At 55.3% G+C, this 27503-nt stretch overlaps 3 protein-coding genes across 13 annotated transcripts in view; 1 reads left to right on the forward strand and 2 right to left on the reverse strand.

Annotated features, from left to right (window-relative positions):
- Window positions 1–7052: 7052 nt before the first annotated feature.
- Window positions 7053–8872, reverse strand: TIMM29 (translocase of inner mitochondrial membrane 29). Its single transcript, XM_057708898.1, has 2 exons — window positions 8658–8872; window positions 7053–8581 (listed from the first exon to the last, which is right to left on the reverse strand). Exons 1-2 carry the CDS (start codon window positions 8749–8751, stop codon window positions 7893–7895), a joined length of 783 nt encoding a protein of 260 aa, XP_057564881.1. The 5' UTR covers window positions 8752–8872; the 3' UTR covers window positions 7053–7892.
- Window positions 8868–13720, forward strand: YIPF2 (Yip1 domain family member 2). Of its 9 annotated transcripts, none has more exons than XM_057708889.1 (11): window positions 8868–8932; window positions 9149–9209; window positions 9605–9759; window positions 9843–9923; window positions 11074–11161; window positions 11457–11594; window positions 12398–12514; window positions 12599–12765; window positions 12844–13026; window positions 13112–13243; window positions 13340–13720. In XM_057708889.1, the coding sequence occupies exons 2-10, from the start codon at window positions 9179–9181 to the stop codon at window positions 13223–13225; spliced, it is 1074 nt and encodes a 357-aa protein (XP_057564872.1). In that variant the 5' UTR covers window positions 8868–8932; window positions 9149–9178; the 3' UTR covers window positions 13226–13243; window positions 13340–13720. The 9 variants fall into 9 exon arrangements, with proteins under 9 accessions (XP_057564872.1, XP_057564875.1, XP_057564874.1 ...); XM_057708892.1 differs by having other exon boundaries at window positions 8918–8979; XM_057708891.1 differs by lacking the exon at window positions 8868–8932 and having other exon boundaries at window positions 8990–9209; window positions 13323–13720.
- The window catches only part of CARM1 (coactivator associated arginine methyltransferase 1), a 41421-nt gene continuing 27353 nt past the window's right edge, over window positions 13436–27503 (reverse strand). Inside the window, exons 3-16 of one of the 3 annotated variants that reach the window (XM_057708886.1) lie at window positions 27250–27356; window positions 26209–26313; window positions 24254–24364; window positions 22894–23071; window positions 20781–20871; window positions 20515–20596; window positions 16903–16988; window positions 16620–16709; window positions 16067–16204; window positions 15887–15976; window positions 15689–15801; window positions 15457–15534; window positions 15131–15199; window positions 13436–14971 (exon numbers count right to left, since the gene is read on the reverse strand). In XM_057708886.1, coding sequence (XP_057564869.1) covers window positions 14829–14971; window positions 15131–15199; window positions 15457–15534; window positions 15689–15801; window positions 15887–15976; window positions 16067–16204; window positions 16620–16709; window positions 16903–16988; window positions 20515–20596; window positions 20781–20871; window positions 22894–23071; window positions 24254–24364; window positions 26209–26313; window positions 27250–27356 — 1481 coding nt within the window. In that variant the 3' untranslated portion in view covers window positions 13436–14828. Of the gene's footprint in view, window positions 15200–15456; window positions 15535–15688; window positions 15802–15886; window positions 15977–16066; window positions 16205–16619; window positions 16710–16902; window positions 16989–20514; window positions 20597–20780; window positions 20872–22893; window positions 23072–24253; window positions 24365–26208; window positions 26314–27249; window positions 27357–27503 lie in introns of all 3 variants that reach the window. The other 2 variants (XM_057708887.1, XM_057708885.1) reach the window with 2 other exon arrangements.

A 27503-nucleotide genomic window follows, 5' to 3' on the forward strand; every position in this document is an offset into this window, starting at 1 on the left:
GAGACCCGTGGTCACTCTGTCCACCGACCTGGGCTGGCCGGGCTCGGATGGCACGTCCTTCCTTCCCTGCCTCCGTCCCCCCAGTGCGCCTCCTCCCGCATCACACCTGACACCTCCGTGCCCTGTGCCTGTGCCGCCCTCAGGAGAGCCGGCACCTGCAGCTCAGGCAGCCTGGGCGGGCTCAGCTGGCACGCCGTGTGCTGGCGGGTCTTGCTCAGCAGTGTGTGGACGGCATCCTCCACGCCCTAGGAAGAGGGGCTGGCTTGCGGGGGCGACCACTGCCTCTGCCTCAAGCGGATCCCCAGCCCCTTCCCCATCCTGCCCTGCAAACGAGGAGCCGGACCCTGCTCATCTTGGGCCCCAGGGCCGCCCTGTCAGACCGCCTGTGCTCAGCAGCTCCCCCCACAGCCTACTGAGGGGTCGGGGCCGACGAGAACCTGAGGGCCACTCTCAGGACACAGGGACACGGGCTGGGACACCAGGGTCACCGCTCTGGCCTGGCTCAGGGCAGCTCGCTCTGGGGACCTCCACCTCCCTCAAGAGTTGTGTTGGCCCAGACCCGGGCCCTGGCCGCCATCACTGGCCTCCCATCCGAGGAGACTGACATTGTCCGGGGCGGCTGGGTCCCAACGGTCCTTGAGGCTCCCAAACAGTCCCGGAGCCGGAGCCAGAGCCAGAGTGGCTGCACTGCGAGGGGGAGGGGCAGTGAGAGCTGCTCCTGGGTGTGGCGGGGCCCTCGCTGGCTGCGGGGGGGTGGGCCAAGTGGGGAGGTGCTCGCCTGGCGCATCGTGGCCAGCGTCTCCATGTGGGGGATGCCTTAGCTGGGGGCGAGGTCCTGGGCCTGCTGAGCCTGCACGGTACGCGTGGCCAGGTCACACGTGTCCCCACCGACACCACAGGCCTGTCATCCAGGTCCTTCCCCAGCTTGATTGGCTCCCTGCAAGGGGGAGGGCGAGAGCCGACGGGCAGACTGCGGGCTCCGCTGCACCCAGGGCACACAGAGAGCAGATGGGAGGCTCCTGAGGGCCGGCGGGCAGCTCATCTGCGCTGGTGGACGTCCCTGAGGACGTGGTGGTGTTGACGGCAAACACACAGAGGAAGTCCTCCCCAGGACACATGCAGGGGTCCCGCACGGCGCTGTCCTCCGCCCGGCCTGCCGTGTCCAGGATGTCCAGCAGACACATCTCGCCGTCGATCGGTAGGAGCCGTGGGGACAACACCGCTTCAAGACAGCCGGCCCTGCAGGGCTGGGATCCTCCCTGGCTCCTGTGGTGTCTCCCAAGACCCATGAGGAGGAGACCCCTCCTGCAGGGGGAGTGGAAGACAAGCCCGGGTCAGGAGCCGGGCTGCGGACAGGAGCCGGGCGGGCTCACCTCTGCGGTGGGCTCACCCGCACCCGCCCAGGGGTTCTGCACGAGCTGGATGCTCTGGGCTCGGACATCCAGGTCACAGGGGTGGCGGCCGGAATGGTGGCCCAGCCGCTCACCTGTGGCATCGCCAGCCCAGAGGTGGGGGAGGGGGTGGACTCTGCCTCCAGCTGCACTTGATGCCTGTGCGAGAGGCAGGGAGCAGGCCCCCCAGAGGCAGGGCTGGCCGCCAAGAGCGTCTCCCAAACATGCACCTGAATGAGAAGCGGCTGGGTCGGCAAAAAGCCTGAACTGGAGGCGCCGAGGACGGAGGTCACCAGCACACCCACAAGAACAGGTCTTGCCGCAGGGGTGGGCAGAGCAGCACGCCCGGACAGGACAGGACAGGCCGGTGGCCGCTGACACCCCGCTCCAGGCGCCCCAGCCCGGGCACGCGGGTGCATTTGACAGGTATTCGCTGAGAGCCTACTGCATGCCAGGCGCAGGGTGACACGCAGACGGAAAGAACCCCTGCCCTGGCAGGCTTGGGCTATGCTCCGAGGAAAAAAATCCACATAAGGAGGAAATAAAGGGAAACCCACGGGGCCCAGTGCCAGAAGAACTTTGGAGAACATAAGGCAGGTGAGAAGGCGGGCAGGCAGGAGCCGGGGGCCCAGGACGCAGAAGCTGATCACAGAAAAGACCCAAAGGAGATGCCAGAACGAGGAGACAGGTGAGAAAGGAAAAGGGCCCAGGGCCAAGGCCCCTAGCTGGGGTGTCCCCAGTTTGGGATACTTAAAGAAGGGGTCCCTTGCAGGGACAGTGGGCAGGGACTTCCTAAACCCCAGGTTCACCTGGTGTGTGTGATGGCCACAGGGTGCCGAAGCTCTTCGGAGGGGTCCTTGGGGCTCTGGCGGGAGGGAGACCCCGCCTCGCGCCACGGTCACGGACGGGCCTCCGCTCTAGGGCACCCAGTGCACTTGTGGGGCCAAGAAGACAGGGCCCAGGACACGGAGCGCGAGGGGCTGGCCCGGGCGAGGCAGAGCTGACCCACCGCCGCCCGTGGCTCACCTGCGCCCCCAGGCGTCCGCGCACCCGCACGAGGACATCAACCCACACCCCGCCCAGCCAGGCCCCTGCAGCTCCCGGGGACCACCTAGAGGCCAGCTCCTGGACTGGTCTGGAAAGCTGAAGTGATTCAAACTAATGAAAAATAAATCTTAAGAAAAAGAGAACACTGGAACAGGCTCCGGTCTCCGTGGTCCTCCACTCACTAAGCATCTCCCTCCACGGCCCCGAGGGGCTGCGGGTGAGGCTGGGGAACGGTGGTCCTTTCCTGGGGCCCGGCGGGCAGGGTGTGGATTCAGAGCCGTGATTCTCCCCACTGCGCCCCGCGAGGGCTCACTAGGTATCAGGCACTTTCTGGTGGTTTCTGGTTTTGCCAATAACACCAAGCAGCCTGTGCTCCTGTTTACAGAGAAGGAATCTGAGGTGTGGAGAAGGCACTGCACTTCACCCACCCCAGGTCAGTCCCAAAGCTACTGAGTGTGAAAGCTGAGATGCACACACTTCTTTAGGACTAACTGTAGTCACCGCGCTGTACATGACATTCCCACGACTGCTTTTAGAACAGGAAGTTTGTACCTTCTGGCCCACGTCACCCATTTTTTACCAAACCCACAACCCCTGGCCCCTGGCCACCACTAATCTGTTCTCCGTACCTATGACCTAGATTCTTTTCCTTTATTTTTCAAGATTCCACATAGAAGTGAGATCGAATGGTATTTGCCTTTCTCTGACTTATTTCACTTAGCATAACACCCTCACGGTCCACCTATGTTGTTGCAAATGGCAAGATTTCCTTTCTTTAATGGCTGAATAATACTCCATTATATATATGTGTGTATACATATGACACATCTTCTTATCCGTTCATCGACAGATAAGCACTTAGGTTGCTTCCATGTTTTGGCTCTTGTAAATAATGCTGCAATGAACATACGGGCACATTTATCTTTTCGAATGAGTGTCTTCCTTTTCTTCACGTAAATACCCAGAAGTGGAATTGCTGGATCTACTTTTCATTGTTCGAAGAACTGCCATACTGTTTTCTGCAGTTGCGGCACCACTTTACAGTCCCACCAACAGTGCCAAAGAGCGCCCTTCTCGCCCCATTCTGGGCAACACCTGTTACTTCTTTTTGATCACAGCCATTCTGACAGATGTGAGGTGACAGCTCTCTGTGGTTTTAAATTGCATGTCCCTGATTAGTGATTCTGAACACCTTTTCATGTACCTGCTGTTCATCTGTTGTCTTTGGAAAAAATATCTGTTCAGATCCTCTGCCCATTTTTTAATGCAATTTTTTTGGTTTGGGGTTTTGGGGTTTTGTTGTTTTGTTTTTCCGATAGAGCTGGATGAGGTCATCATATATTTTGGATATTAACCCCTCAGCAGATACATGATGGGCAAATACTTTCTCCCATTGAGTAGGTTGCCTTTTCACTTTGTTGATGATTTCCTTTGCTGAGCAGAAGTTTTTAGTTTTATATAGTCCCAGCTGTTTATTTTTGCTTTTATTGCCTGTGCTTTTGGAGTCAACTCAAAAAAAAGTGTTCTCAAGACTGATGTGAAGGAGCTCGCTAACTTCTAGGCGTTTTATGGTTTCAGGTCTTATGTTCAATTCTTTAATCCATTTTGAATTAATTTTTGTGGATGGTGTAAAATAGCGGTCTGGCTTTCCCAACACCATTTATTGAAGAGACTGTCCTTTCCCCATTGTATATTCTTGGCTCCTTTATGGTAAATTAATTGACCATATACGTGTGGCTTTACTTCTGGGCTCTGTATTCTGTTTCGTTGATCTGTGTGTCTGTTTCTGTGCCACTATCATACTGTTTTGATTACAATAGCTTTGTAATATGGTTTAAATCAGGCACTATGATACCTTCTTCTTCCTCAAGGTTCCTTTGGTTATTTGGGGTCTTTTGTGGTTAAATACAAATTTCAGGATTGTTTTATTTCTGTGAGAAATGCCATTGGGATTTTAATAGGGATTGCATTGAGTATGTAGATCACCTTGGGTAGTACGGACATTTTAAAAATATTAATTCTTCTGTTACTGAACCAAATTTGGATCCACTCGCCCACACGAAGTCGAGTCAATCTATTAATGCAGGCTTGTGGTGAAGGAAAGTGCAGCATTTCTTGCAGGGCACCAAGCAAGGAGTCCAGGCAGCTAATGTTTAAAAGGCCTGAACTCCACGAAGGCTTTCAGGGAAAGGTTTTTAAAGACAATGTGAGGGATGGGGCTTGTGGGGTGTGCAGTCAGCTCCTGGATATTCTTCCGATTGGTTGGCGGTGAGGTAATCGGGAGGCAACCTCATCAACCTTCTGATTCCAACTGCTCTGGGGTCTAGGTGCTGGTGGGCAGCACAGAGTTCCCTTCTTCCACCTGCTGGGGTTTCAGTATCTGCAAAACAGCTCAAAGGACATGGCTCAGAATATTAGCTATAGCCCCTGAAGAGGAGATGAAGGTCCTTGACTTTGTTTCATGGCTAAACTATTATTTCATCTTGCTTGACTCTTTTCTTTTGTTTCTGCATTTTCTCACTTTTCTGATTAAATTTATTCTTTGGAACTTGGGGAAGGATAGGAGGCCAAAGTTTTTCTACAGACAAGCGGCAGGTGGCATCTGTCTTGGGAAGGCCCCCTAGGGTCTGCTCACTTACACTTCCAATTTATGAGCATGGAATATCTTTCCATTTCTTTGTATCTTCTTCCATTTCTTTCTTAAATATCTTAATAGTGTCTAGTGTACAGGGCTTTCATCTCCTTGGTTAAATTCATTCTTAGGTATTTTATTCTTTTTGCTGCAACTGTAAATGGGATTTTGTTTTCTTAATTTCTCTGATAGTTTATTAGTATATGGAAACACAACAGGTTTTTGTATATCGATTTTTGCATCCTGCAACTTTAATGAATTTATTAGTTCTAAGTTTGGTTGGTTTTTTTTTTTGGTGGTGTATTTAGGGTTTTCTACATAATCATGTCACTTGCAAATAGAGTTTCACTTCATCCTTTCCAATTCAGATGCCTTTTATTTCTTGCCTAATTGCTGTGACCCAGGTCAGTCACAAAGCTGGGAAATGTAAAAGCTGAAATTCAAACCCTACTTTTTTTTTTGGCCACACCATGCGTCTTTGCAGGACCTTAGTTCCCAGACCAGGGAATGAACCCTATTCCTGCTGCAGTGGAAGCATAGAGTCCTAACCACTGGAAAGAGCCAGGGAATTCCCTCAAACCCTACTTTAAAGCCCACTTCTTCTTCCCCAGATTCTACTGCCCTTATGCAAATGGAGACAGTAAGCCCACTTTGCTGTTTAGGCACTGGGCAGGGTTGAGACTGGAGGGCCTTTTCCCCTGAGCTGGCCAAAGGATGGGGAGTCAACTCCCCTGGTCTGTTTCCCCCTCCCTGGTAGGATCATACCAACTCCCACCCACAATGGGAATATGTAGTACCTCATTTAAGCCTTCCAGCATTTGCTGGCGTCCACACTAGGCTGAGCACTGAGGGGTATTGGGAGCATCAACAGTGAACAAAGGTACCTGGACCATCCCCTGGGGCCCTGTGTACGACCCAAAATGCACAGCATGAAGAACACTCAGTCCCTTGTGCAATCTAACAGTTCTAGTCCACATGCCTGACACCAAACCAAGGAAACCAGAGCTATTGGAGCAGGAAGCAAAAATACGGCAGGACTCCTGGGAAAGGTCGACCCTTGGACCAAGCCCCTATGAACCATCCCTATGAACACTCTGAGAATTTAGTTTGCTGCAAACTACTGCTCTGTGCTTCAGTTATGGTAGCAGGAGGGGGTAGCTGGGGTGTCTGCATGGAACCCACCATGGCTAGAAGTCAGAGCGGCATTTAATTACTGACTCAAACAATGAGAATTTGCAGTGCTCTCCATACTTCTCACTGCAGTGAGGAGAAAGTCTCACTTTGATGCCAGTGCTTCTCAAACCCTTCCCTGTAGTTGCTTAATCTCTCTTCAACAAAGACAACAGGATTTAGGTCCAGAGCCTTTGACAGGTAACAGTATTGGACAATTCTGTATTATCTGTCTCTTGCTTTCATTGCATTTCTTTTATAGTCATTTATTTCTGTATTTAAGTTTGATTTATGGCTAGTGATAGCCGTATTTAATAATTTCTAGCAGCCCATTATTAGGGTCAAAGTGAGTTTTGTTTATTTTTTTATTTTGCTGTGTTGGGCCCTAGCTGTGGCACATGGGCTCCAGAGCACACAGGCTCAGTAGTTGTGGCGTGTGGGCTTAGTTCCCCAGCGGCACGTGGGATTGACATATGCCCCGACCAAGGACTGAACCCACATCCCCTGCATTGGAAGGCGGATGATTAACTACTAGACCACCAGGGAAGTCCCAGTACCATGAGTTTGAGGATTAAGACACAGGGTTGGTAGTTAGTTTGAATCATGACTCTGCCACACTTTGGAAAAAAATAAATTTTTCCTTTCCCTTTTGTAAAATGGAGATGCCTGCTTCTAAGATATTCCCCTTCCCCCAAAAGAATGATATAAAAATTACCAAGTGTCCAACGCACCCCAGAGTATGAATGGAAGGTCCAAGAACCAAAACTGAACAGCAAAACAGATAAACACAATGTCGCAACAAAGACTGGTTGTTTCATCTCCTAGTTTAATTAGCTACAGGCCACTTCAGTGACAGAGGTAGTCTCATTCTTCTAATATTAGCTTTCAAAGTATGAATAGAACTGAGCTTTGTATTCCTTTCCATAGGATTCTGTTTTCAGGGTTATTGATGTGAAACATAACCAGAAGCTGATTCCATATTGATTTCCAGATCAGAAAATGCTTTATCCCTCCAAGTCATTTTAACACAACTATCAATACACATGTGGTAAAAGCAGACCATTTTTTACAATAAGTTTCCCTGTAAAATCCAAATAGTCATACCAATCTCCTGGCTTGGTACTCCTTATATAAAACGTTACCATTTGGGGGAAGCTGGGTGAAGGGTACACAGAATGTTTCTATTATTTTTCCAGTTTCTTCTGAGAATACAATTATTTGAAAATTAATTTTAAAAAAACATGACTCATGGAAATAGAGGATAAACATTTCAGCTCAAATTTTAAAACGGAAATCTGAAAGTTCTTAGGAAAGCTTGGGAGTCACCTAACAACTGTGATACCTCAGGGGAACTGTGAAGCCCAGTGAAAAGGGCTTATTTCCGTCTAAAGCCCCTCAGGGACTCTGGCAGTGATGAACATGTCGCTCTGCTCTCCCCAACTTCAGACCAAGGAGGCTCTGAATCAGCGCCAGCTCACAAGGAACAGGTGAGAGGGAGGGCCCCGATTCTGTGAAAACCCAGGGAGAGGACAGCGCCAATAATTTATTTCCATCACTCAGGGTTTGAGGCTCACTCGCACCAACTGCACAAGCCCAGACCAACAGTCCGCTGGGAATCGGAGCCCGATCGGGACCCCAGGCTGGTCTGGGTTTCATCTCGCGACCTCCGACTGCACCAGCGGGTCGGCCTGGCTCAGGGCGAGCTGGTCCTTCTTCTCCTTCTGCAAGACCTGCTCCTCCCACAGCGCCTGGTCCACCTGATCGTCGGTGAGCACCACGGGCTTGTACTTCTCGTCGAAGAGCCGCTCATTGGCCTCCGAGTGCAGCTGGTGGGGCCCGACGACACGCAGGTGTGCCGGCAGGTGCAGGAACTCGTCGTCGTTGATGTCGCAGTCGCGCATCCGGGTCCCCAGCACCCACCAGCGGCCCACGAAGCCCACATCCAGGATCCGGTCCGGGAAGTCGGCCCAGCGGGGCTGCAGGTAGCGGCAGCGGGCCTGATAGAGGCTGGCCTGGGCGTCGAAGGGCGCCTCGTACACCAGCGAGCAGAGGCCCAGGCTCACGTGGCGCAGGCGGCCGCGACCCCGCAGCCACAGCAGCCGCTGCACGAACGCCTCCGAGTCTCGGTTGCGCGTGGCGGGAGCCAGCAGCAGGAGGGTCCCCGACGCGTCGAGCAGCGCCTCCTCGAAGGCCGCCTCGCTCGGCGCCAGGGCGCAGCAGGCCGCCGCGCCGCCCAGCAGCCCCACGTACACCGCCGCCCGCACGGGTCGGGCCCTTGCAGCCGACGCCGCGTCCCCGCAGGCCTCGGCGTAGTCCCGGAGCAGCGAGCGGGCCCAGGCGCCTGAGGGGAGAGAAGCGCGATGAGGGCTGTCCGGCCGCTGCGGCCGACCTCCCCGCCGCCTCCAGCCGCTACTCACCCAACCGCGCCCACACGCCGGGCTTCGCGGCCGCAGGGTCACCCGCCTCTCCGCGGCTTCTGGACCAAAACCTCTTCAGAGCGGCCGCCGCCATTGTCTTCCGGCTTGGCGTCCGTTCTCCGAAGAGGAACACCAGGTATGCGAAGCAGAAGGCCCGGAGAGTCTCTTCTGCGCAGGTGTCAACGCCACCGGAAGTGGCTTCCCATCGGAAGAGGATAGAAGACGGACCGACACCGGATGTTGCTGTCAGATCTGCGCGGGGTCGTCTGGAGCGGGTAGGCGGGTCGCGCAGGCGCAGAGAGCCGGGACCACGCTGGTTGAGGTGGCCTCAGGGGAAGGGGGCGTGGGTGCACCTGTGGGGCAGGAGCGGCAAGTTCACGCGCCCCGGTGGGTGCGGTTAGCCGCCACACCGGGTTCGGGGCCGAGGCTATAGCCTGCAGGAGGGGCGCCGGCTGGGGTCGGGGGCGGGCGTGATTGGCCTCTGTCCTCAGAGCGGGATGCGGTGACGGCCCTGAGCGACCATGGCAGCGGCGGACGAGCTGGCTTTCCACGGTGAGTGCAGCCGCGGCCCGGCCCGGCTCCTGCGCCCTCCACCGGCCGAAACCTGCCACCGAGGTTCCAACTCAGATCAAAACCCGAACCCCAGTCCGCTGTGAAGCCCGACCTAGGCATGAAACCCATCCCTAGCTCGAACCCCGCTCCTGCCTTAAACTCAGACCTCGCACCGAGCCTAAACCCTGTCCCAGAAGCAGCCCTCATTTGCGGTCCCATGTTGGGAGGGAGGGGACACACCTCCTTCCCCCTCACCACAGTTGAGGAAGCCGTGCCCTGGGTTGGGGGGAACACCAGGGTGGTCACGGTTAGTGTTGGCCCCCAGATGAGCAGTGGGTGAAACCAAATTGTCTTGACTCCCGAATACGCCCGTGTCCCATATTCCTTTTTGACAGAGTTTGAGGAAGCAACTAATCTGCTGGCCCAGACCCCAAATGAGGCCACCACCAGAAGTGATCCGCTGACCCCCCAGGGGCACGTGGCTGTGGCCGTGGACTCAGGTGGCAGCTATGGAGCTGAGGACGAGGTGGAGGAGAGTGACAAGACCGCGGTGAGTCCCATAAGTCCCCGAGCCTTGTCTCTTCTCTTGTCCCTCCCGCCCCCCACCTCGCGCTGAAAGCCTGTACTGTGCAGCTCCTTCAGGAGGAGAAGCAGCAGCCTGGTTTCTGGACCTTTGGCTACTATCAGAGCTTCTTTGATGTGGACACCTCACAGGTCAGGCTGGGGAAGCTGGTGGGATGGGGCTCAGAGTCACTCTTGGGGTTCAGCCACTACTCACTGAGCACTTCTTGTGCACCAGGCCCCAGGCAGGTGCTAGCAGTATGCACGTGGGAGAACAAGAGCTCCTTACCCAGGCTGGTAGACGAGACTCTGTGCGCTGCAAGGAGGTAGCGTGCCTGGGATTCTTGGGAACCCAGGGGACGCACGTGATATGGTGGGTTAGGGAAAGGCCCCCTGGAGGAGGTGGGGAATCTGCTGAGACTTAAAGGAGAAAGCAGACTTAGCCAGGCAGAGTGGAGGGCAGCATAAGTATGTCTCAGGCACAGGGAACAGCATTCTCAGAGGACCAAAGGTGAGAGAAGGCACCCACCACTGCGGAGGCTACCTGTCCCTCAGTCTGGAGAGTGAGATGGGGGACAGGCAGAGAGGCCAGACTACCAAGGGCCTTACGAGCTGTGTTGAGGAGTTGGGGTTTTTGTTTGTTTTATTTATTTTGGCTACCCTGGGTTTTAGTTGCGGCACGTGGGATCTTCATTGTGGCATGCAGGCTCTTAGTTGTGGCATGCATGCATGCAGGATCTAGTTCCCCGACCAGGGATCGAACCCCGGCCCCCTGCATTGGGAGTGCAGAGTCTTACCCACTGGACCACCAGGGAAGTCCCAAGGAGTTTGAGCTTTATCCTAAGGGTACTGGGGAATCATGGAAGGGTTTAGAGCAGGAGAGGCTTGAGCAGCATGGAACATGGATCGGAGGCCTTAGTCCAGGGTGGGAGATGGTAACAAACCAGGACTGGGGAGTAGGGGACATGTTGGGGGAGATATGGGAAGAAGGCCCAGAACTAGGACTTACTGGCGATTATTATGCGGGGTGGGGGTGGGGAGAGAGCAAAAAGGGGAGTCCAGGGCAGCCAAGCAGGAGGAGGAGGAAGCAAAGGAAATGGCAGACCCTGAAGCGTCCTTCAGAGGGGTGGGACACCAGGATATTGAGTGAGGGCTGCCTGGGGGAAGGGGCTCCAGGCCACAGGAAGAGAGGAAGTAGGAGGTCAGCAGGGAAGGAGCCCCTGAGGAACTTGATCCCTTTCCTCTGTGGGTGGTGTGGAGTCCCGGGCGGGCTTCCATCCTAGGCCCCGGCCCTGCCCCCCAGGTTGTGGACCGGATCAAAGGCTCGCTGCTGCCCCGGCCTGGCCACAACTTTGTACTGCACCATCTGCGGAATCGGCCAGACCTGTACGGTGAGTGAGGTTGTGCATTCAGTTCAGCTGATTATTCTGATTATTCACTCAACAAATGTGGACTGAGTGCCAGACCCCGGTACACAGCTGAGAGCAAAGCAGAATCACTCATGGAGAGCCTGAAACTTACACTCTGTTCAGGGAGACAGAGCCAAATGAGGCTGCAGAGGGCAGTGGGGCTAGGAAGAGGAGCAGGGGCTTAGAGGAGAAGAGTTGCTGTTTCACATGGGTTGGTCAGGGACGGGCCCTCTGAGGAGGGTGAGGGAGTGAGCCTTGTTGGGGGTGGGGGGGGGAGACCCGGGAGAAGAACATTACAGAAGTGGCACGTGGCGGAAACAGGCCTGCACCGCAGGGCAGCACTGTCATGACTGGAGTGAGCTGCCAGGAGGCCACAGAGGTGACAGGACAGATCGCACAGGCCTTCTATGCTGCGGTGAGAAGGGATCTTGGTTAAGTGCCCTTAGGTGCTCTGGGCCCTGTGGGGGCAGGGGCAGAAGCTGGGAGACCAGGAGGCGGCAACTGCTGAGGTCCAGCATGGGATGATGGGCCTGGCCTAGGGCCTGTTGGATTCTGGCATACATCAGAGGTGAAGCCAGCACATTAGATGTGGGTGGAAGGAGAGGAAAGGATGCTCCAAAGTTTTTTGCCTGGGCTCCCAGAAAGACAGAGTTGCTATTTATCGATAGAAGGCAGACAGATTTGAGGGGAAAGAGTGAGTGTGGTGGGGTAGAGTGGGAACACTGAATAGGAGCCTCAGGTTCCGGACAGAGGCCCAGACTTGAGACATCTGGGGGTCATCGGCACAGAGGTGGCAGGGCCATGAGGTCGCACGAGATCACACGAGGGGTGAATGAACACAGAAAAGAGGTTTGAGGCCTGGGCCGCGGCCAGCTCCCCATTGTTAAGGAGTGCAGGGAGTCAGACAGGTTGAGGCGTTGCCGGTAAGATGAGACAAAAGCAAGAAAGTAAAGTCCTGGGCACCACATGGAAAGTGTTTCCAGAAGGAGGGGGTCAGCTATGTCAGAGGCAGTTGAGAGGCCAAGAAGGATGAGTGCCAAGTGCCAGCACTGGATTCAGCTGTCAGTTTGTCACTGGTGTGACGCCAGGTGGATGAGTCGGGCCAGTGGAGTGGTGGGGGTGGCGGCAGCCCGGAGCTGGGGAAGAGGCTGGACACGATGGGACAAGTCACCTGTCGTGGGAGCTCCCCCCCGGGACCCTGACCATGACCTACTGCAGGCCCCTTCTGGATCTGTGCCACACTGGCCTTCGTCTTGGCCGTCACTGGCAACCTGACGCTGGTGCTGGCCCAGAGGAGGGACCCCTCCATCCACTACAGCCCCCAGTTCCACAAAGGTAAGTGGAGTAGGCACGGCCTGCTACCTGGCAGGGCTGGGGGTGACGTGGGGGCTGCGGGTGACTACACGCCTCACCCCACAGTGACCGTGGCCGGCATCGCCATCTACTGCTACGCGTGGCTGGTGCCACTGGCGCTGTGGGGTGTCCTGCGGTGGCGCAAGGGTGTCCGGGAGCGCATGGGGCCTTACACCTTCCTGGAGACCGTGTGCGTCTACGGCTACTCCCTCTTTGTCTTCATCCCCACTGTGGTGAGTGGGGCCCGGGGAGGGGTGGGCCCTGGGCGCCGTGGGGACAGCCTGGCAGCCAGCTGCCTGTGTCGTCCCCAGGTCCTGTGGCTCATCCCCGTCCCATGGCTGCAGTGGCTCTTCGGGACCCTGGCCCTGGCCCTGTCGGCCGCTGGCCTGGTGTTCACCCTCTGGCCCGTCGTCCGTGAGGACACCCGGTTGGCGGCTGCCATGCTGCTCTCCATGGTGGTGCTACTGCACGCCCTCCTGGCCCTGGGCTGTAAGGTACCAGGCTGGGGTGGTCACAGGCTGGGCTCAGGTGGGGGGTCGGCTTGCTGGCTCCCATGCTGACCCAGGAGTCTTGGTCCAGTTTTACTTCTTCCAGCCACTGCCGCCGGAGCCCGTGGCACCTCCCCACCACGCCGCATCTCAGCCCCCAGTCGTCCTACTGTCACCCACCCTGCCAGGGTCCACAGCAGCCTAGGGAGGCCGGAGCCCACAGGTAAGGAAGGGCTTCCAGCTATGGCTGAGGGGGTCTCCAGCCCCCACCCCAAGCTCAGAAGTCACAGGGCCGCTCCTAGGAGTTTCTCTCTTTCAGGCCCCAGTATGAGGGGACGCCTCTGCCTGCCCTGCCTCCAAGACGGTGACTGAAGGCTCCCCTGAAACCTGGAGATCATTTTGCTACGTTCCAGACTTTTCTTACAAAGCAAACACTTTTATTTCTATGCAAAGGTGATTCAGAGAATTTATATAAAGGCGGGAGAGGGGCAGAGCCGGGAGCTTCCAGGGCAGCCACTGCCCCACAGGCCACCTGCCAGGACAGGCGGGCAGCACAGGGGGCCACCCCAGCCTCCGCCTCACCTGCTCGTCCCGGGGTGCCCAGCTAGTGAGCCTTGGGCCTGAGCTCCACCACATCTGAGTTCGGGGGTGTTAGAAACGGGGAGCAGAACTAGAAGAAAATTGCCTGTGCTGAAACATACACGTCCTTGTTTATTTTTTTTTTCTTTTCTTTTTTTTTTTCTTGGAGAGGTCCCTGCAAGGCCCCTTCCCAGGCTGGGGAGGGACCAAAATGCCATCATAGTAGTAGGGACTGGAGCATCTACAAATACTGAAGGGGATACACAGGCCTGACATGAGCTACAAGGAAAAAGGACGCCTTCCCCGACAGGCCCTTGAGGTTTCTGTGTCTGCCCCACGCGGCGGGCGGTGACCCTTCCCTCCAGGCCCAGGGCCCACGGGGCCACCTGTTCTAGCTCTTGGTGTGGGTTGGGGTGGGGGACCTGCAGGGGCTCAGGGACAGGACAGCAGCGAGAGGCAGGGGCCGAGGACGGAGGGCCTTCCCGACAGCCAGGTGGGTTGTACATTCAAGTGTGAGGTGAACCCTTTGGTGGGAGGGGGCCGAGGGGCTCCAGAGGCCCAGCCCCACCCCATCCTGAAGACTCGGCAGGGCCACCCCTCGCCACTGAGCCTCTGAGTCGGGGAGAGGGGCCGCTGGCTCGGCCCGGCCGGCCTGACGTCTCAGAGGGTCTGTGGATGGACACTCGTTCTTTTCGTAAAAAAATAAAATTAAAAAAAGCAGCATGTCACGCCCATTGTGACCAAGGCCTGGTCGTTGAGGGGGAGGCCCCGCCTGGCCAGGACTGCCTTCCCACGGGAGACGGGCAGGGAGCGGGCCCGGGGGACCGGGTGGGACAGCAGCTGCTCGCCGCCCTCCCTGCCCGGCCTGCAGCTGTCAGGCCCGGATATGCCTGTTCCAGAAGATGTCCAACCCAGGGCAGGGTGGAGAGGGCAGGCAGGGGGGAACAGGGCTCCCACGACATGATCCGTGATCGTGTGTAAAACATGGCAGCGACACGCACTCGGGGGCCAAGATGGGGGTGGGCGGTGGGGTGGGGGGTGGGGGCGGGGGCGGCGGCGGCGGCAACATGGTGTAAAAAAGTGTTCAAGTTCCCGTAGCAAAGAGGGCTGTGACCGGGTGTTTGGGCTTCTCCAGTACAGGGGTGAAAGCCGCCCGGGGGGAGGGGTGGGGTGGGCGGGGTCTTCATTTGGTTTCCTGGTGCTGTCAGTCCGTGCCACGCCGGAGGGGCCTAGCTCCCGTAATGCATGGTACTGGTCGGGATGGACATGGGCGAGGCCATCGAGATGGCGGGGCCGCCCATGGTGAACTGGCTGTTGATCGCGTAGTGGGCGCTGGAGCTGCCGCCGCTGCTGCCCTGGGCGCCGGAGGACCCTGTGGGGCAGGGTGTGGGCACTGAGGGGCCAGCTCTGCCCCCTTGCCCGCCCGGACCCACGGCAGAGTCAGAGAGAGAGAGCGCAGGCAGGAGGGCAGGCGGGCACCCGGCGGTCGGCACACTCACCCCGCGGGATCCTGCTCCCCGCCCACCGTTACCTTGGACAATCCCCGTGCTCATTATGGAGCCCATCCGGGAGTGGGTGTGATTGACAATCCCTGTGTTGGCTGCGCAGCAAGAGGAAGGAAGGAAGGAAAGGAGACGGCGTCACCGCCCCCAGCCTGCCCGGCCCACGTGCCTGGCATGGTGGGCGCTCACACGCGGGTGTGGGGAGGATGGGTGCGGCGCCTGCAGAGCAAGGCAGAGAGGCACAGAACGGGGGGCCTGGGCCCCCAGGAAGAAGAAAGGTGGTGTGGCAGAAGGCCCGAGCTCGCGGTGGTCCTGGGCACGCCCTCACCGTGTCCGCCCCCTCCCGTGCACTCACCTAAAGGAATCAGGTTGTTGTGGCCCACGCTGGAGCCGCCGGCAATAACACTGCTCAGGTCATAGGCGGTCGGCATCCCTGTGCCAGGGAGGGAGATGTCAGCTGCGGGGGCCAGTGTCCTGGGCCAGGCGTTCAAGAGGCCAGAACTGCCAGTGTTTACCCAGGGAGCACCAGCAGAAGTGACCAAAGAGTGACACCGCCACCTGCCCCACCCACACAGGGGCCAGCTCACCAGCCACGGCCATCCCGCTGCTGAGGTTGTAGGTGCTGCCGGTGTTCCACATGTTCTCCGAGGGGGATGTGTAGTGGGAGCCAGGCGGCGGGGAGGGCGTCGTGCCTGTGTATCTGCGTCAGAGATGGACCCATGGGCAGGGCCGAGGGGCTGTGGGCGAGGAGGGGGCCCCCCACGCAGGCCAAGGGCCCATCCTACCTGAAGAAGGGGTTTTTCAGATCCAGGAGGTTACTAGATTTGGAGCCTGTCTGGTCTACCTGGGCCACAATACTGATGTCGTAGCTCTGTCTGCAGAGAAGGCAGGGGAGGGCAGCCATGAGCCAGCTGCATGGATGGACTGGGCCCCTGCCTCCTCCAGCCCCGGCTGGCAGTGCGCACCTTTTGTTGGCAATAAGCAGACATGTCCCTGAGAGCGTGTCCCCGGCCTTGGCGAACAGTGGTGACTGGAACAGGCACCGGACCTGGTACCAGTGGGTCAGGGGCTCCGTCGGGGCCGTGGACAGCCACACGGTCATTCTGCCAAGCAGGGACAGGCGTGCACTTGGACCTCAAGCTCTCCCCAGGTATCTGCCACCAGCCACCCAGGGGTCCCCTGGGGCCCTGGAGCCGAGACAGGCTGGCTGTCCAGGAAATTACACACACAGCCCCACAACCACGGGGGGTGACATACACACCAGGAGACACAATCAGGTCCCATGAAGAACAGTCACTCAGAACAGGGTAGACACACACCCCCTCCCACAACAGTCTACTTGCTCGAAGGCCAACTCCCACTGCCTCTTGGAAGGAATAGTGGAACCCAGAGGAGTCGTGTCCTGCCCTCCCAGCCCCCAGTTCATCATCTGAGCCACCCAAGCCTGGGCATCACAAATGCAGGCAAGGCCCTGGGGCCGAGGACAGGGGGCCGCGTGGTCTGCCCCGCTGCACTCACATGGAGCCAATGAAAGCGACATCAAACCAGAAAGCCAGCCCGTGAACCAGCCCGGAATGCAGCATGTGGAATTTGAACGGGATTTCTATCCTGAAAGGCAAAGGGCAGTGATTGCTGCGGAAGCTGAACAGGGGCTTCCAGGAGAGAAGAGGGGTACCCGGGTGTGGTGTTGGGGCCCCTGCCCACCTGCCCTGGGGAGCAGAATTCTGCCTGAGGGAGCCGGCTGTGGCCTTGACCTCCAGAAGAAGCCAGACCCAGGAGGATGGGGCGTGGGTGCTGGTACCTGTGCAAATCTCCTTCTTTGGCTTCTAAGAAGTTCACCGTGTACTTGACAGACTTGGCCATCAGGATCCGGATGTCAAATGTGTCCTGGGAGAGACCAGAGGTGTGACCTGGCTTCAGGCACAGGGGCCAGGGAGGAAGAGGAGAGCCCTGCTCCTCTCCCTGAGTCTGACCACAGCCTCCAGGCCATTCAGCGAAAACCAGTTTACCCTTCTCAGACATGCTGGGGGGAGGAGGAATTGGTACAGCACAATGGAGGGCAGTTAGGTGACAAGCTCGCAAAAGGACAACCATTCATCTGCATTAAAGACTTGGCAGTTCCACTTCTGGGATTTTAACCTACAGACCTATGTGCACATGTACAAACTTACACACCTAATTACAGACTGCCTATAGTAGTGACACGCTGGAAACCAGTGATGGCCCAGCAATAAAAGATTATGTATGTGAAAAAGAATGAGAGGCTGTTTATGAATAGATGGGGAAAGAGCTCCAAGATAAATTAAGTTCACAAAAAAAGCAAGTTACAGAACTGTGTGCTGACGTCCACTCCCAGCTATGACGGAGATTTCATATCAGACTAACACTCCTGCCAAGAACTATACGAACTGAATAAAACACAAAGGAAAAAAAAAAAACAGTTGTCTGAAATCACTGGAGAGCAACCACAGCAGCCACAGCTTTGGGGCCAAGATCCTAGAGAGAGGAGAGATGCTTTTCAGCCTGTGCCTTTCCCTTTGGGGTGGGGCCTTTCAGTGGCCTGAGTAGGGAAAGCAAAATGGGGGCTCAGGATTACCAAGGCAGCTAGGACTCAAGGGGCCAAGATGCCAAAAAGAAAAAAGGGAAATGTGGAAATTTGAGGTGGACCTTCTGCATGTGATCTCGCTTCGTGGCATTTGCCAGCTCCTGAGCTACACGTGGGATGAGGGGTAGGGAAACCAAGCAGAAAGCTGCTTCTCTGAGATTAAAAAGCTAAGGAAAGGTTCAGCACCATGTTGGTGCTGGGAGGCTAGGACAAGGGGCCCTGTGAACCACCAAGCTCACTGAAGCTATGAAGACTATGCCCTGAAGCAGCGGTTCTCAAAATGTGGTCCCTTCCAGAGCATCCTTAAGGTCAAAACTATCTTCATGACAACACGAAGATGCTTCCTGCTCTTTTCGTTCATTCACTCACCTGTGATACCACAACAGATTGAATGCAGAAGCAGAATCCAACTGTCTTCTGCTAAGCCAGACATTAAAAAGATTTGCAAATTTAAAATGATGCTAATTCTTGCTGGAAAGTTTTGAAAAAGTTTTCTTTTTTAAAATGCTATTTATGTTAACAAGTAATGGGTTATTATTTGTTATCCTTAAGTTAACTAATGTGTATTTTTAAATTTCTTGGTTTTAGTTTTTAACGCCAATAGATATTGACAGTACTTCAATCAATATAACGCACATTAACAGAAGTTCTTTGGGATCCTACATTTTGAAGAATGTAAAAGGGTGTTTAGATGAAAATGTTTGAGAACTGCTGCTTTGCAGGGAACCCACGCAATATGCCAGCCAAGTAGAGTCTGAAAAGCAGCCTCCAAATACCTTAAATGCCTTATAGGACCAAGATAATCTTGTCTGAACAAAAACAAATCCTCGGAAAGAAAAATATCATCCAGAGCCTCTGTAATTTTTCATTCTGGCCCTCAATGACCAGGCACACCAAGAGACAGAAACAAAGAACCAAAGAACCAAAAACCAAGAGAAGAAAGAACAGTAATACACTTAGCACTTATCCAGATACTAAAAGTGGTCAGAGACTTATGATTAACATGTTCAAGGAAAAAAGGGGAAAAAATTTCACAGAGAACTGAAATAAATGAAACTCTAGAACTGAAATTTTAGAAAATCAGGGGGGAGGGGGAGTTGGATGGGCAGTCAAAAGGAACTACAAACTTCTAGTTATAAGTAGGTACTAGAGATGTAATGTACAACATGATAAATATAATTAACTGCTGTACATTATACATGAAAGTTAAGAGTAAATCCGAAGAGTTCTCATCATAAAAAAAAAAAATTTCTGGAAAAAAAAATTTCAGATTAGATATAGTGATGAGCAGATTGGAACTGGGAGACAGATGAGGAGAAAACATGAAAATTATGCAATTGGGATAGAAAAGGTTGAAAAATAGAGAAACGAGTAAAAGAATATTCTGAGACATGATGAAAAGGTCTAATGTACACATAATCAGAGTTCCAAAAGAAGAAAGTGGGGGAGAGGTAGTGTTTAAAGAGATGCTGCCCAAGAGTCTCCAAAACTAGTAAAAGACAATCAAGAGGGGGAAAAAATAATATACATCTTATTAAAACAAAGGAAAGCAAGAAAAGAGTTAAAAAGAAACAATAGCCAGGATAAATATGAAAATACTAAGATGATAGATTTATAGCCATAAAACCCAGTAATTACATTAAATATAAATGATCTAAATGCTCTAATTAAAAGATGAAAACCTGTCAATTTGGTTAAAAAACAAAACCCAAATATATGCTATTTATATGAGATAAACCTTAAATAATAGGTTATAAAAAGGCTGAAAGTAGAAGGACGGAAAAATATGTATCATACAAAGATTAACCAAAGAAAGCCCGAGTAGCTAAACTACAAAACAGCCTTTAAGGCAAGAAATACTACTAGAGATAAAAAAAGACATTTTCTATAGTGACAAAAGGATCAATCCAACAGAAAGATATAAAAATAACCCTAAACCTGTATGCACCTAATAACAGTAACATCAAAAAACAAAAAAAAAAATAAGACAAAAACTATCAGAACTAAATGGAAAAATAAATCTACAAACAGTAATAGAGAGGAAAAGCAGATCAAAGACACAGTAGAGATAGAGAGGACTTGACCAACATGGTTAACAAATGTGACTGAATTGATATTAATATAACAATGTACTCAACCAGTGATTGGTATACATTTTTCTCAAGTACACAGGGAACATAAACCAAAAGAGACCACATCCTGGGCATAAAGCAACTCTCAGCAAATTTCAAGGACTGAAATTACATAGTGTATATTTCTGAACCCAGAGAAACTAAGAACAATATATTGATTATGCTATACTTTGAGAGAAGAAAAGGTTAAATATATATATATTTGTATATGCACATTTAGGTATGAGACTTCTAGAAAAATATACAACAAAGACTGTTTGCCTATAGTAAAGAGAATTGTGTGGCTGGAGACAGAAGTGGGGAGGCTTTCCACTTTTATACTTTTTTGATTTTTGAACCATGGGTCTATACATCAGTTCAAAAATCTCAATAGTTAAAATTAATCAAATAAAATCAGTTCACCAAGGATCAATTCATCTAATGACAGTAAATACACATTGCACGCTTACTGTGCCCTAAGCACTCTACAAGCACTGCTACTTTATTCCCAACATCCCTGTGTGAGAGGTCCCTGCAGGGGCAGAAGCTCAGAGAGCTCAGAGAGCAGCAGTGGCTTCCCTAGCGCTGCACAGCTTGCATAAGGCCTGACAGGAAAGCCCAAGTCCCCCCACCTGCCACCCCAGAGAGAGCCACGCCCAGTGCTAACTGTGGTGGTGCCCTGGGTGCCCCCACTCACCACCACAGGCTGCCGGAAATACTCGTCCACCGCAGCACCTCGGAGAGCTGACAGGTCCACTCCGTGGAAGGATGGCTGGTACCTACAGAAAGTCCCCGCCGCCCCCCATGGCAAGGTCACCAGCAGCAGGACACAGTTGGGGCAGCCTGCCTTCTCTCCCAGCTGGCCCTCATCCAGCCCAAGTCTTTTAGGTCCTACTGAGGATAAGGAATAAGAGAGAGGTGGGGCCATCCCTGAGAAGGCAGGACACCCAGGGGCACACTCACCAGAAGTTGGCCTTGGTGAACTGCTCCATGTAGAGCTGTTCATCCGTGAAGGGTGCGAGGTGGACATCACCAATGGTGGGGAACATGTTTCCTGGGAGTGGGGGCAGGGAGGGGTGCTGGCATCAGGGGAGGACACCCAGCAGGACCTGGCAGAGCCTCCCAAGGGCCCCAGGACCCCAGCTCTGGGCCTTCCCAGCCTCTCGCTCACTCGTTCACTCACTCGTGCATTCGTGCAATGCAGAGGTACTGAGTGTCTAACTCTGCCAGTGGCCACTGAATACTTGACATGCACTCCTCACAAAACCTGGACAGACAGCCAGGGAGGCAGGAGGGCCTGGCCTCAAGTCCCATTACAACGGCTGGGAGACAGGAAGGCACCCGCCAGAGCCTCAGGGGCCCTGCTCCGTCAGCCAGACCGTGTCTTGGATAGGCGTGCAGCGGGGAAAGCAAAGGAAACTGCTGTGGACAGAGCAAGCGTGAGCCCTAGGCTACGGCAACGCAGGCCTCAGCTGAATCCCCACCACAGGACTACCCAGGCTCCGGCAGGCAGAGTGGGCCACTTGCATGGCCTGAAATGGGAGAGGGACTGAAGGAACAGACAGATGAGTCACATGGGGCTCAGAAGGCCCCACCTACTTCAGCGAGTGTAGGGCCCCAAGTCACCTGGCCTCCAGATGTGGGCCTCCCTCCCTCCTTTTATTCGAGGAAGGGGTCCCTGAGGTGCTAGCAATCTGCCTTCTCAAGCCTTCCTTCAGTGGCAGCCACTGGGGTGGGGAAGGGGACGTGCTCACTGGCCCAGAGGCCACAAGCCAGGCCGCCTGCCTAGGAGGAGGCTGCCAGCCCCCTAGAACATCACGGGAAGGTGTCCCTAGCCCTGAAGGCACCAAAGGTGTGCAGCTGCAGGTTCCTTTCATCCCCCAAAGAGCTTCCTGAGATGGAATGAAGCCATACTCAAGCAGACTGAAGGGGGAGGGGGGTGGCCCCCGGCCTCATCCTGGACAGGCTGCGTGCCCAGTGGGGTGAGTGTGCAGCTGTCCACCATAGCCTGACTCCTGTCTGTCCTTCCATCCCGTAAGGAGGAGCCCACAGCCTGCTGGGCCCACCACCCCAGCTCCCACCCCCCACCCACCCTGGCTAGCTTGGCCCACCCACAGGGCTGAGCATGAGGGCAGGTCTAGGACAAGCCCTGGGCAGCCTGGCTTCCCACACACCTGGATCGCAGGACAGAGCTGTGGGCACAGCAGCTACCTCCCACCTCCCACCTGCCGCCTCCCGGAGCCCGAGGCAGGTCCCTCCCCACAGACCAACTCATCCCCTGCCCTCCACGGGGCACACAGGCGCGTGGGCCTCCCGTGCTCTGCCCTGGCGGGAGTCATCCTGTACCACCTGTGCACACACAATCCCTTTCCTGTACAGAAATACTCAGACGGAGGCATGTGCCCAGAGCCAAGCAGAGAAACGGACACCCTGGGAGATGTTCAGGGCCACGCACAGACCAGACCCCTGGTGACACAGATGGGCAGCTGTCAACAGTGACCCCAGAGCACAGTCAGGTACAGTGACAGGAGGCTGCAGACATCAGCTGCCCCCCAGTGCACAAGACCGCCCACCACACACACACACACACACACACACACACACACACACACACACACACCCGCCTCCTCAGGTGGAGGACAAGGTCTACAACACTACGAATGAAGACGACAGGGCAGCTCCTTGGGGCAGGTGCTGGCCACCGAACACCTCCTGCTCCGGCCACAGCCCAGCCAGACACTGTCCTCCACGGGGCATGAGCCGCCAGAGGCAGCCCAGTGGCTCTCCGTGCACCTTAGGGGAGCCCCTCCGTACCCTGACTCAGCAGGCCGGGCAGGTGGACGTGTGGCCTCGTCTGGGGCCCAGTCACCGGGGCTGGGGTAGGGAGTAGGGGCGAAGGCCCAGACGCCCTCTGCGCCCCAGGCCGCCAGCTCAGGCCGGCGGGGAGCTGAGTCACACCTTGGGGAGCTGAGCAGCAGGCAGGGGCTCTCCAAGGGGGCCCCCGGGGCCACACCCCTGGCCTCGGGCCCAGGGAACCCCCACCCAGGCACCGGCCCGCGCCGGCAGGGACACTCACCACCAGGCCTCAGGTACTTCTTGGCGTGGAGGTAGCTCTCGAGCATGCGCTCGTTGAAGAGCATGTAGCCCATGGGCTCTGAGATGATGATGTCCACCTGCTCAGGCAGCGAGACCTCCTCCACCTTCCCGGGGATGACCACGATGCGGTCCGTGAGGTTGTTACTTTTCACCAAGACCTGAGGGCGGGCGGGCAGGCGAGCCACAGGGGTCATGGGGGGTCCTCTCAGGGGAGGGCCTCCCTCCACACTCGGCCACCAGATTCCCCTCTGCCTCCCTTGTCAGCATCCTAACCATGGCCGTGAGCAGCCACGCCCCATCAGGAGCTCCCTGCGGCACCACCCTGCCTTGGGCTGTCCCTCCTACAGCTCCCCAGCCCCCAATGTCACCTGGGGGATGAGGACAAGTAGGCTTTACTACAGCCACCAAAGCTAAACTTGGACACACTTTCCGACCCAGCGATTCCAGTGCTAGGAATCTGCCCTACAGACGTAACGTCACATGGAGAGGGGACACGTGTACAAGGGATTCGGTGCACCACTTGTGCTACAGCCTCAGTGTCGATTACAGCCTGCGTCTCAACAAACAACGATCCATCCAGGCAAAGGGATGCTTTGCAGCCACTAGAAAGCGTGAGGAAGCTGTTTGCATGAGGACACAGATACACATCCCAGATGTATCGTGAAAAGAGCACAGCCAGTGCGAGACGGTGGTGTGCACATTCGTGTGGGAGCTGGCGGGTGGAAAAGCCCGTGGGGGCCCATGGAGCGGCTTTGGAGAGCTTCCACATACGTCTCCCTCCCTCCAGTGGGGGCTGTCGAGGTGGCTGGGAGCCAGAGGTGGAGGAGGGAAGCGTCCTCACTGTTTACTCTTTGTAGCTTTTAGGTTTTAAACTTTGTGGATGAGGGCTTCAGTGCCAAAAAAGCATAAAATGACAAAAATGAAATCCTGTTTCATTTTGGATGAATCCTGTTTCATTCATCCAAAAAAGACAAAATGAAATCCTATTGTTACCCACCTTTCACGTGGGGCTCAGAGAGGTGGGCGGCTTGCCGAGGGCCGTGATCTCACCCTGTTCTGTGAGACTGCACAGTCCAGCCCCTGAAGACCCCCAAATCGCCCCTGAAGCCGGTGGGCCACCACCCGTCACGCAAGGGAAACTACCTCAGGCCCAGCAAGCCCCTCCCGCAAAACCACTCAGTTTTGGGACAAGAGACCAAAGCAGAGAATGACATTTCCAGGCTCCCCTGGGTCCGGGGGTCAGGTCTTCTGGGGGAGCCCAGCAGGGCTGCCTTTCCCAGGCTGGAGCAGGCACAGAGCGGGAGGACAAGGACAGGCTGGGGTCCCCGCGGGCCACTGACCTCAGCGTGCTGGGCCATGGTGCTGGCCTCCACCGCGTAGATCTTCCTCGCTCCAGCCTGGGCGGCGAAAAACGACAGGATCCCAGAGCCGCAGCCAACATCAAGAACGATCTGAGGGAGGAGGGGACGGTGAGGACAACATAGTGGTGAAGTGACGTGGTCGTAACGACGTGTGTGTCACGGGGCACTGACTCCCTACAGACCCACCCGCCAAACACACTCCCTGCCCTGCCGTCTGCTTCGCCCCTCCACGGCTGGCTGTCCACAAGGATGCTTTCTGAGCCTCAGGAGCCTGTGGTTTGGATCCAAAGGTGGTAGAATGGGACTTCTGAGGACAGCTAGGATGTTAAGGCCAGTACACACACTCAGACCCAATTCAAGAAGGAACGGTGTGGGCTGTCTACGTAGCACATGGGAATGAGCGCTTGCTAGGTAAGGACATCTCTGAGCCACGCAGCAGGACCACTGGGACACATGGTCGACTGGCCAGGGCCACACAGTCGGCAGGAGGTGGGCAGCCCCCGACCCCAGGCCCCACAGCGCCTCCCGGCAACATGGGAGGAGCCCTGGGGAAAGCTTCCACTCGGGTGCCCTCTCCAGGGCTGCTGGGCCCCACGGCACAGCCTCTGGAAAGAGTCCAGGCTAGTGTGTGGCAGACGGTCCCACACTGCAGACTGGTCTGACCGCTTCTGCATGACCAGAACCGCGATAACGTTTCCACTGGTGACATCCATGCGCTAAAGGAGACCTGCTCTGGGTGCAGTGCCGGGCACAGGGCAAGTGCCCAGCAGGGGCGCTGGTGCTGTCGGGTGGGAGGGCCTCAGGTGCCTCTCAGAGCTCTAGATGAACTAGGATCTGCACCCTGGGAGAGCTGGAAGGGGCTTTGCTGAAGGAACGTGGGCTTCCCAGGCCCCAAGCGCTGCTTCAACACAGCCCACGCCAGCCACCAGGGAGCAGGGATGCCCGCAGCATCGAGGACGACCCCTCCCCAGGCTGCGGGGCTCAGGCCCTAGGCCTGGAAGGACTCGGTGACCTGAGGGGATTCTCAGCAATGCTGGGGGGCAGGACCAACGTGCTGGATGAGATGGACCCAAGTGGATCACGTGGAGACCCCTAGATGTGTCGAGAAAACCACAAGCTTCCATGTGGTTAAAAAGGGAAAACAAACTCTAGGCCATGGGAAGAGAAGGGAATGAACCTTCACCTCTGAATATATATACTCTGGTCTGTTTGTAATCATGAGTATACAGTTGACCCTTGAACAACACGGGAGTCAGGGACGCCAACCCCCTCCCAACCCCCAGTAAAAAATTCGAGTATAATCAGACAGTTGGCCCTCTGTATCCACCTGTCTGTATCCATGGATTCAACCAACCGTGGATCGTGTAGCACAGCTGCTCATATCTACTGAAAACAGTCTGCATATAAGTGGACCCGTGCAATCAAACCCGCGTTGTTCAAGGGTCAACCACTCACTACCTGGTAACAGTAAAAAGATTTTAAAAGGAACTAGGGAAGTGACTAGATTATACTACATCCATGTAACTTAACAGTACACAGCAAGACACAACATTAAGCCGGGGAAAAGTATTTTGTAAGAAGTGAATGTAGACTACAATCCTATTTTGTATATATATATATACATTTTAAAATTACAACCCTAAAATACGTATGCTGGATATATGCATGGGGAAAATTTTGGAAGAGAGCTTTACTGTTGGCAATGACGTGACTGCTTTGAAGGGAAATGACAGAACCCTTTTGTGCCCATCTGATACACGCTGGGCTTCTACGAAAAATAGCTTCTGCTTTTGCAATCCGAAAAAATTAAAGATAAAATCAATGAACAAAAAAGAAAAAAACAGAGAGGCAACTGAGGCAGCGAGGCCGGCACGGAGCCCAAGGGAGAGGGAGGAGGGCAGGGAGGCAGGGTGGATGCAGTCGGCCCCGCTCACCTTGTCCTTGAAGTCCGTGTGGTTCTGCAGGATGGCGCGCTGGTAGGTGCCCGTCCGCACGTAGTCCTGCATCATGTTCTGCTGCTGGGACAGGTAGCCATAAAACTGGAACAGAGACACGCCAATGGCACAGGGCACACGGCACACAGATGGCCGAGGCCCTGGCCGACCCTGTGACGGAGGAGGGTCCACTTCAGGCAGAGATCTCCCTGGGGAGGCCACACCCCCTCTGGTGGCCTGGACTTCGTGGTCAGCTGCTCCAGGAGAGGGAGTGGGAAGCTAGAGGCAGCCCCCGGGGGGGACACCACTGCCGTCACCGTGGCTAAAGGACACAGCTGGTCCTGGAAGCCACCCAGGAGAACTCAGGATACGCCACACGCGGGGTTCTGGGATCAAGGGCCACCTGCCCCATCTTAGGGGCCCCAAAGAAGTGGAGAAGCGGATCAAACAGAACCCTAGAACTCAGAGCGCCAGGCAGGTGAGGTGCTGCGGGGTCTCTCTGTAAGACAACAGGCGATCAGGAGGCAGCGTGGCACCTGGGCAGGGGCACAGGCTTTGGCATCAGGCAGACCTGGCTTCCCATCTTGGCTCTGTTGCATAATAGCTGTGTGACTTGGAGCAAGTCACTTAACCTCTCTGAGCCTCAGTTTTCTCATCTGTAAAATGGGGACAACAATAGTACTTACCTCCTAGAGTTGTTGGGAGGGTTTCAAGTGCTTCCATACATGTCAAAGTGCTGGGGTCAGTGCCTGGCATGCCCTACGTGTTTAGGACACGGTAACTGTGCTATCATTACTCAAAATGCCTGTGGACCTAAGCTTCGCCTGCACTCAAATCCTTCCAGCAACCCCCATAGGTAGGCACTGGCACCTCTGTTTCACAGATGAGGAAACTGAGGCCCAGCAAGTGGAGGAAACCTGCCCAAGGTTACTCAGTGAGTCAGGGGCAGAGCCAGGACAGGAACCCGGGTGGGCCTGCCCTGTGCTGCACAGCCTCCGGGCCAACGGGGGCGGCGGCCTGGCCCGGGCGGCACGTACCCACCTGGAAATACTGCACAGCAGAGGACTCTTCCGTGCGCTCGCTGAACACCGACCGCTCCAGGGTGTGGCCCCGGCAGGTTTTCAGGATGTTATAGAAGGAACAGAAATCTGGAAGGGGGAAGCCAGGTCACGCGTGGCTGGCTCAGGGGTGGGGGATTCTGTCTAGGTGCGCACCCCGACTTTTCTACCTGGAGAATGAGTGATTTGAAAACCCCCCCCTCCAAATGTTGAAGTTTAAGGAAAAGAAGGGCAGCA

The sequence above is a fragment of the Hippopotamus amphibius genome, chromosome 15, assembly GCF_030028045.1.
Source record: "Hippopotamus amphibius kiboko isolate mHipAmp2 chromosome 15, mHipAmp2.hap2, whole genome shotgun sequence".
Taxonomy (NCBI): Eukaryota; Metazoa; Chordata; class Mammalia; order Artiodactyla; family Hippopotamidae; genus Hippopotamus; species Hippopotamus amphibius.